Here is a 9,680-nt window from a genome sequence, read left to right as displayed (position 1 = left end):
CAAAACCCAAGGACCAAGTTATTTTGAACTTCAAAGTCCTATTTAGTTCTTTTTGATAAATTAAAGGACTCTTTTCTTTCTTTTTGAAAAGTTTAAAAATAATTCGGTGCAAAATGAAAGTTCAGACAACGACCTTCAAAAACTTATTTGATGCAAATGAGAGTTCCAACATCAACTTCGATTTTTTTTTATTGTGGCATTTGACTTGGCAAATAGTGAAGGAACCAGGAGAAAAAATAACTGTCATACAAGCAGCAAAGGAAAGAGAGTTTTAGAAAAGATCACTAGTTGAGCTTCATCAAAAATCAAAATCATTTTAGCAGACCACCATGAAGAAAGGTATTCAAGGTCAAAAAGTAGCCATATCAAAGCACGCTATCAAAAACCAAACCACCAACGCACCAAACAACAAAACCAACAGGTCTATACGCCCACTTACTATAACTAGCTTATTGGAGCAACACCTACAGTTAGTCTCATACTCTAAGCCACCAGTAAACCAAACTAGCACTGCCACCCATAGTTGAGAGAAGCCACTCAAAGAAGAGACGGAGTAGTTGTTCTCGGTGCACCCTGGGCCTGGAGCAGCCCATCCCTAATCTGTGAAGCTATGTCCTTGACCGCACCAGGTCCATGGGGAATAAACACTGAAGTCGACTTTGACTGTGCACCAATATCCTTCATTGTGTCAAAGTACTGTGTGACGAGCACCATGTCCATGACATCCCTGGCAGAGGTGCCAGGCACGCCCTCTGAGAAGGCTAGCACGCTGTCACGCAAACCATCTACAATTGCTTGACGCTGGCGCGCAATACCGACTCCAGCCAGGTACTTTGACTCAGCTTCTCCCTCGGCACGCTTGATCTGGATGATCTTGTCAGCCTCGGCCTTTTCATTCGCAGCCAGCCTGTGCCTAGCAGCTATTAAAGGGAGCTTTTGGTTAATTAAAGTTAATTTTGTGAAATACCACATACTCTCAACTAATTATGAATGAAAGAAAAGAGTAGACTGCAATACTTGGGATCTAACTAGAGAATCCCTTCAACAAAGCATTTTAATGTATATGATAAATTGATAACATTTCATATCCTATAGGATCATAAGAAAAATATAATTTCCTTCCCCTCTAAAGTAGTCCCACATAACATTCACTTGTCCTGTTTTATCAAGATCCATCAGTTAAATTGTGATTGATATTATTTTAGGCTTAAAGTATTATTAATCAGGACAGTTTAGAAACTTGCCTGCATTGATCTCATTCATGGCCCGTTTGACATGTGCATCGGGCTCAATATCCACAATGAGAGTCTGAACTATCTCATATCCATACATAGACATTGCCTAAACCAGAAAGAAAAATAACTCAAATCATCAATCATATTTCGAAAGCTGGAAAAGAAACAAAAACAAACCTAATTAAGAGCTAGAATGGTTACCTTCTCAAGTTCTTCTTCCACAGCCTTTGCAATTTCATTCTTTTGCTCGAATGCATCATCCAGCATCAGCTTTGGGATGCTAGCACGGATCACTACATAATAATTGCATTAATTTTGATATATCGTTATACTCTCCAAATGTATAAAATGTAGCAATTGTATAAAATATATGACATAATGCAAAACCATACCATCAAAGACATAAGATTGAATCTGCTCTTTGGTGTTTGTGAGCTTGTAGAAGGCATCAGAAGCCTTGTCAGCCAGAGCTCGGTACTGGATAGATGCGACCACAGTCACAAACACATTATCCTGAAATACATAACAGCAGCAATGAAATGAGAAACATAATATATCTTTCAAGAGTTGGCTGCTTGGTTTTAGTTTTCTTGGAGTAATTTTCATAAATACGAGAAACTAAAGCAGCATCATGACTGCCAACATATCAGTATATCACACCTCAAACTACACAACAGCTTGATAAGAAGAACTTCGCAGCATATTCTTATAAAACCTTAAAACACACTAATAATAACATTCAAACTGGGAGGCATCTCACATTCAAGCAAAAGATTTACCTAGAAAACTGCCATCCAAAAGAAAAAAGAATTAACCTACAGGAATGCTATTGTTAATAACTTAATGCTCTTAGAGTGCTTAAAATATTCCAAAAGGTTCCTTCTCAGAACAGATTGATCATGAGGGAACTTCAATTTTATACATTTGATAGACCTGAAGTTTAATTACGGAATAACACTTGAAATTATCTGTATAACTTACTGTATATAATTTAGTCTATTAACTCACAAAGATAGACAAGTGCTAATTTCACATGTAACCCTTCAAGTATCAAGATATTACATGAACCCCTGCAAAACCAGAGATGTCAACTTGTAAAACATCAAAACTATCCTCTGTAGGATGTACCACTCCTTTCCAGGTTATCAAACCAAACCCAGCCTTTTCTCTGCTGCTAAAAATGCTAAACAGATGAGGGAGAACAGAGGGACAATAAGGCTTACAGCGGCCTATCAGTTAGTCCCCTGTTTCCAGGGGTGTATATGAAAAATTTCCAAAACTAAGATGTGAGTAGGAATTGGAAACCTTAGTCTTAGTCTCGCAACGAACATCCAGCTGTTGCAAGCGGAGAGTGAGGTAGCCGGCAACGCTTTTTCCAAAGCACCACGGCACGAAATGGCATCCTGGATCAAGGATATCATCAAACTTTCCAAAGGACTCTCTGACGGCCACAGTCGATTGCAACACCATAACACATCCAAGACATTGCCCCATTTTTCACACTACAAAAGAAAATGTCACTTTGATGAATAACGAGGGAAAATCTTAAAAGACGCAAAAGGTGCCAAGCATGGACAGAATGTTTTATAAAAGATGCATTTAAGTTCCGATCTGTGCATAAAATAATAAGGTGTAAGATTGGCTAAAACTCTAATTTTATAGGAACCATTACAAATCTGAATAGGAGAGAGTTGCATGTTTTCCTTGAATGAAAAAAAAAAAAAAATTCACTAAACTAGACAAAATCCATGAGACATGCCCTTTTCTTGCTTAAATCCTGATCAATAATATTACAGGCTATAGATCAGCAAGGCTACAAAACATGCATCCGACAGAGAAGAAATAATTTCAAAAAGTATGTAAGTCAGAAAAAAATATTTTATCAACATATAATGGTGTTTTTTCCAATCTCATGAACAGTTCAGGTGCACAACGAAATATCAAATCTATTTGAAACGGATATATAGGCAGTTCCAAAGAGAGAAAATACATAACAAAAACATTCCGACGAACAAATATAGCCAATTTAACACGAAAAGTTTGATAAAAACAAAACAACAAAAAAAGGAGAATACCGAATAAACCAAAAGATTAGCAAGAAAGATACCTCTGACGAGATATACCGAAAAAATTCGCTAAGAAAAATAGAAAGATTAATCCGGCTGAAGGAATTCCCGCAATTTTACCTTTCACTCTTCAGTAAGGCTCGCAGCACAAAATAAGTTTGTAAAGGATTGCGGAACAAGAAAAGAGAAGCTAGGGTTTATAAAGATAACACGCAAAGGGGGTTAAATCAAGAGACGGTAAGAAGGCATTTCTGTGAAACTACAGAAGGTAATTTTTAGTATAAGACAAAATTATAATACTCCATTAGATCAAGAGTTAAATCCTTCCTATTAATCAGGCGTACTAATCAGTTTATCTCTAATTATGGATATAATTAAGCCTGAATTACAGTAGTGTAAGCGACTATGCGTACCTCTCTGGACTCTGAAGGCGGGATGAAGATTGCAGGAGAGGAGAGTGAGATCAGGACCAATCTGTGGGGCCCAGATTTGAGCGGTCTTTCTCGCTGAAATTTTTAGGGGAAATTAGAATGCAAAAATGCCACCCAAAATTTGCTAAATGTGACTCCAAATCACATTTATTTAGAAAATTACTACAATTAACAAATTTTTATACATTTGTAATAAAAAAATAAACATAATATATTGTATTTTGAGTAGTACTTTCATATATTCCAAAAATACCCTCACAGTAACCCATTAAGTCCGATCCGATCCAAAAGAAATAATGAGCCGTCTCCTCTCTTCCGTCGAGCAAGCTCTCCCAGTCGAATCTCCTCTCTTCCATCGAGCCTCTCCTCCCAGTCGCCTCTCTTCCGTCTCCTCTCTTCCGTGGATCTGGAATTTATTTGAATTGCATAACTATTAATATCTCTTTTGATTTTATTTGGCTGAATACATTGGAATTTATTTGAATTGCGTAACTATCAATTTACTGCTTGAACCACTCAGTGCCACATTTTTCTGGTACTAAACCCAGCTAGTGATTGGTAAAACCCCCCCACGGGCTCAACCCGGACCGGTCCGCCTGTGCCCGTGCCCAGACCGGACCGTGCCCGTGCCACGGGTATGCACGGGTACACGGGCACGGGTATTAAACGGGCCGGACCCGGTTTTTTGGAAAAAAAAACCCATGCTTACCCGGACCGTAGTGCCCGTTAACCCATGCCCGTTAGCCCATGCCCGTGAATCCGTGTACCCGTGCCCGTGACCGTGTACCCGTACCCGTTTAAAATTTCAAAATTCCCCCCAACTGGACCCTTAGTAGATTCAAATCTATATTCATTTTTTTTGTTAATCACTATAATAATTATTTTGCTAATTTAATTTTTAGTCGATTTTTTTCAGTGATTGGATAACAGATTATGAACAAATTTCTAGTTATGAAATATAATATTATTGTTATGTTATTGTTTGATCCCTTTTATTTAATTATATTAAGAATTATCAATAAGAATAATTATATTGACTATTATACATTTTCAAAAGAAAATTTTGATTTTCCATGATTATTTTCGTACAATCAAATATTTATTTCAGTACATTCGAATAATCATTCAAATACATTACCATGACAATGAATTTTTGTAAATTAACTTATAAGTTCATGCATCATTAAAATTTCATTCTAGAAAGACTTAAATAAAAACCTTATGAAGCATAATTAATTTTACAAATAGGCTAGAAAGATCTTGTATATGGGCTACTATTATTCAGTCAAGATTCTCCTACATAAATATTATAGAAGAGATGAGTGGTTAATTTCATTGCTTATAATTGATTTTTATAGAAGCTCGTAATTCCAATTTAACAATCCATAAAAAATGTAAATTAACTATATAAAGTTAACTAATGAACATATTAAGGAGAAAATCTTTAGGATGCCCCTAATTTTTTTTTTTTTTTTTTTTTTTGAAACTCTTGATAGTGGCCACTAAATTATTTTCTTATATTTAACTATCCAACAAAAAAAAATTAATTAATATGCAAAGCCAACTTTGGTGCTTGGTATAGGTGCAAAGATATCTATATATTTTAATGTACATCATCAATAGGAAAGCAAGCTGTCTGCTTAACTAGTATGTTAGAGATGGATGATTAATTTAATTGCTTATATTTGATTCTCCAAAATAAATAATATATAAGAATGAATGGTTAATTTCATTGCTTATAATTTATTTTTAATAGGTTAAAAAAATAAGTTAGATTCATTTTTTTGAATATGTGAAGTAATTGTATTTGTTTTGAATATGTTATATTTTATTTTTGAAATTCAAATTTGTTTTTAATAGGTTATAAAAATAGGTTAGATTTATTTTTGTAAATATGTGAAGTAATTTCATTTATTTTGAATAGATTATATTTTATTTTTCAAATTCAGATTTATTTTTAATAAGTTAAAAAAATAGGTTAGATTCATTTTTTGGATAGGTTAGATTTTATTTCTCAAATTCGGATATATTTTGATTTTACATGTTAGATTCATATTTAAATATGTTAGATTTTATTTATAATATTAGATTTTAATAGGAATAAATTTGTATTTATAATTTATTGGTTTTCAAAGAAAAAAAAAGAAAAAAAACAGAAAAAAAAAAACAGAAAAAAAGCAGAAAAAAAAAAACCGAACCCGGACCGCCCTGCCTCCGAACCCGTGACGGGCACGGGTATTAAACGGGCAGGGCAGAATTTTTGAAAAAAAAAACCCGTGATGTCCAGCCCGTTGTACCCGTGTGCCCGTGACGCCCGTGCCCGTGTCTACCCGTGCCCGTGCCCGATTTTTGCCCGGACCGCCCGGCCCAGTCCGTTAACCAAACACTAAACCCAGCACATATGCTCTAAGGTTGCTCCTAGTGTGCATGCATACCCTAATTATCACACAATTCCTTGTTAAATAGCCACATTAGTGAACTCTAATGGAGACAGGACTATTCATATGTAGATGGTTTAATAGATACAATTCCTTATTGTTTCTTTTCACATCGATTTGAAATCTGATGGATCCCACTTGAAGTGTTTCGTTAACCTTCATTTTAATGTGCCAATTTTGAAGAGGAAGCCACGGAGAGGAGAAGAGGCGAGCCTAAAATTGTTTATTTATGTCGCGTTAGAAGAGAAATAAATTTTGAAGATAAGGCTATTTCTGTCACTTCACTTATACTATAAATTGTTTATTTAAAATTATACATTAGTATGGTATTTGTGGCAATTTTCTGAATAAATGTGATTTGGAGTGGCATTTAGCAAAATGGAAATTTTGGGGTGGCATTTTTCTAAATTCACCATTTTGGAGTGGCATGGATCTAATTTTCCCAAATTTTTATTAATAAAAAATTAATTAAACAAAATATAGGATAAATATGAAAACGTCACTTATTAATTAACTAAAAAAAATATTGGACGTTCCTATTAATTACGGTCAAAAAAGGTTGCCTGGACGAGAAACTCTATTACTCCCAGTAATTTATTTTTTTAGTTAATTAATAAGTGTGGTAATTAGTTTATTGCTAATTAGACCGTGATAGAGGACGTTATAAACTATCACATTTTCCTTATATCTCGAAAAAACTTAAATTCATTCTTCATTATCGATATTTATTTAATTAATTTTCTATTAATAAAAATTTCGGTCTTTCTCGTGTTTGAGAAATAATACATCTCACCGAGTAAGTGTCCCCGTTTTTCCAACGAGCAAGTGCATACTGCAGAGTAGGTCCAATAAGCTTTGAACAATTGGACCTACTTAGGCTACTTTTGAAGTCCGATGGACACAAACTGTTTGATGCGCTTTAAAATCTGTGCAAACGAAATTCAGAACAGATGCGTGCGAATTTTAAAGTGTATCGGATGGTTTTGATATTCATTGAACTCAATAGTAGGTTCAAAGCCCATCATATCTATAATTTTTTTCCAACAAGCATGTAATTTGTCGTTTTTAAGTAAATAAATTATATTAACAAATAACTTATTTATTTAACATTCGTAGCAGCTGAAAGCAGTTATCAAAGGGAGAGGGGGGGTTTCCGATGGGCATCGGACCAAATCCTGTTCGATGGGCTGTTGGAACTGTCGGATCTACTTTAGGATTTGTGTGTACGGATTTTAAAACAGATGCGAAATTGCGGGTGCAAATCCTAAAGCAGATCCGACGGTTCCAACAGCCCATCGAACAGGATTTGGTCCGATGCCCATCGGACACCCCCTTACCCGTTATCAAAATAATAACTTGTGTCTTGTAATTACATATATGTTTTTTGGTAAATGAATTGTAAATTAAAACTTGCAAGGCTGTCTGCATCCCTTAAACCCTTTCCTTCAATAAAATAACATTTCCAAATGAGTTTCCATCTAAAAAGTAAAGATTTGTCTTAAGATTTATTCGTCTGTACAAACTTCCTCGTTGATAAAAAAACTAGTATGATTTTTTCTTGCTTAGGGAAAAAAATTTTGTTGAAGGGCAACTACATTTTAAAATAAATAATTCTTTTTCAAAATGATTTATACTCTAGTAAAACTGCTAAATAATTTTTAAGGGTCCTTGAAAGCTCCAAAAATTAGTCCGGAAATATGTACTACATAAAACTGAATATGTTCGAAATTTGTATTAATAACATTAAAATCAATCAAATTAAAGAAAATGAAATCACTATTTGGAAAAATCGAGATATGACATTTTTTCCGTATTATCCAGCAGAATTTATAGCCAATTACATCAGAATTAGGTAAAAAGAAAAAACTAATTATGTTGAATAATTCAGCGGAATTGAACAAAAAAAATACTAGTTCCAATTATCCTGTGAAAATGTTGAAAATTCCAGAAACATGTCATTTTCTTTGATTTAATTGATTTTAAAATGTTGTAAACAAAAATTCCAGGAATGTATTTTTCGAGTGTATATCCTATCTATGCGATACCACACTAGGGGTGCAAACGGATCGGATAGTGGTAAAACCATATCCGTATCCGTTTTTATTTTCTGAATACGGATCAGATATTAGGTGGATATGGATACGGATCGGATATTAACCGGATATGGATATCTGCTTTTTATAATAGTGAATAACATAATTTTTTTCATAATTCATATTAAATTATATAATATTTATCTACTATTTGGATACGGATAATTAAAATTTTAAACCATATCCGTATCCGTATCTGCACGGATATTCGAATATTGGATATCCGTATTAAATTTTCAAATACGGAATCGGATACGGTCGGATAATATCCAACCCGTTTGCACCCCTATACCACACAGATGTAGTTATCTTACGGTTTCGATTCTACTTCTACGGAATACGATATGTCATTGTCATTGGATCCGAATTCATGTTTTGCTAAGGCGTGATGTCACCTCGCTGAGTTGCGGTCGACTTTATCTCTCTCTTTTTTTTTTCCTTTCGAGCATACCTATCCCGATTTTTTTATTTATATCCAAAAATTAAATTAAATTTCAAAAAATAACCGAACCGGATGTCAAATTTGAAATCTACCCAAACCGGTTAACCGTTAACCGGACCAAATTTCCGGTTAACGGTTAACCGGACCTTTTCAAAATGGTTCGGTTAACCATTAACCGGACCCAAACCATGGGTCCGGTTAACGGTTAACCGGATTCGTTGGTTCGCTGAACCGTTAACCGAACCCAATTTTTTTTTTTTTTTTTTTTTTTAAAACAGAAAATTTTAAATGCATATGTATATGTATTTTTTTATTTTATATGTATATGTATATGTATATGTATATGTGTATGTATATTTTTCTATAATTTTAAATTTCAGATTTGATTTACAAATTTTTTTTGTGTAAATTTGATAAATCTAAATACGAATTTTATTTTATATGTATATGTAGATTATATAGAATATATAGTGTTTAGGGTTTAGGGTTAGTGTATATAGATTATATAGAATATTAATAAAATAAATATTCCGACAGAATATATATAGTTTCTGCAACATTCAATTATTAAGGTCTAAAATAATAATAATAATAATAATAATAATAATAAGGTCTAAAATTATTTATATGAAAATATATATAATAAATTTCTGCAACAGAAAATTAATTAGGCCGAAAATTATATATGAATTCATATAAAATCATAGAAAATACCAACATAATACAATTTGTGCAACATATACACACATATAGTTTTTTGTACATGCAATCCCATCTTATCCTATCATATAACATATAGTCAAGATCCAATACAACACATATAACACATAGTTCGGTCCTTCCCCTTTATTAGCCATGCAATCAACTTTTGGCCAAAATTCAGCAAGTTCGGCCCATTTTGCCAAAACGCATGGCTGTCATTGAGGTTGGACCGAATTTTTGTTCATCTTAAGTTGTATTAGATCCAATATAGCA

The 9,680-nt window shown here is 33.7% G+C and overlaps 1 protein-coding gene across 3 annotated transcripts; it reads right to left on the bottom strand.

Annotated features, from left to right (window-relative positions):
* Positions 1 to 231: 231 nt before the first annotated feature.
* LOC144563411 (hypersensitive-induced response protein 1-like) lies at positions 232 to 3,798 on the bottom strand. Of its 3 annotated transcripts, none has more exons than XM_078312887.1 (6): positions 3,715 to 3,798; positions 2,541 to 2,737; positions 1,628 to 1,748; positions 1,437 to 1,528; positions 1,245 to 1,341; positions 232 to 920 (listed from the first exon to the last, which is right to left on the bottom strand). In XM_078312887.1, the coding sequence occupies exons 2-6, from the start codon at positions 2,727 to 2,729 to the stop codon at positions 538 to 540; spliced, it is 882 nt and encodes a 293-aa protein (XP_078169013.1). In that variant the 5' UTR covers positions 2,730 to 2,737; positions 3,715 to 3,798; the 3' UTR covers positions 232 to 537. The 3 variants fall into 3 exon arrangements, with proteins under 3 accessions (XP_078169013.1, XP_078169012.1, XP_078169011.1); XM_078312886.1 differs by having other exon boundaries at positions 3,691 to 3,764; XM_078312885.1 differs by lacking the exon at positions 3,715 to 3,798 and adding an exon at positions 3,422 to 3,560.
* Positions 3,799 to 9,680: the final 5,882 nt, after the last annotated feature.

Source organism: Carex rostrata, chromosome 12, assembly GCF_964058835.1.
Source record: "Carex rostrata chromosome 12, lpCarRost1.2, whole genome shotgun sequence".
NCBI lineage: Eukaryota > Viridiplantae > Streptophyta > Magnoliopsida > Poales > Cyperaceae > Carex > Carex rostrata.
Note: the sequence above shows the minus strand (reverse complement) of the source record. Positions and strands in the feature narration are given on the sequence as shown.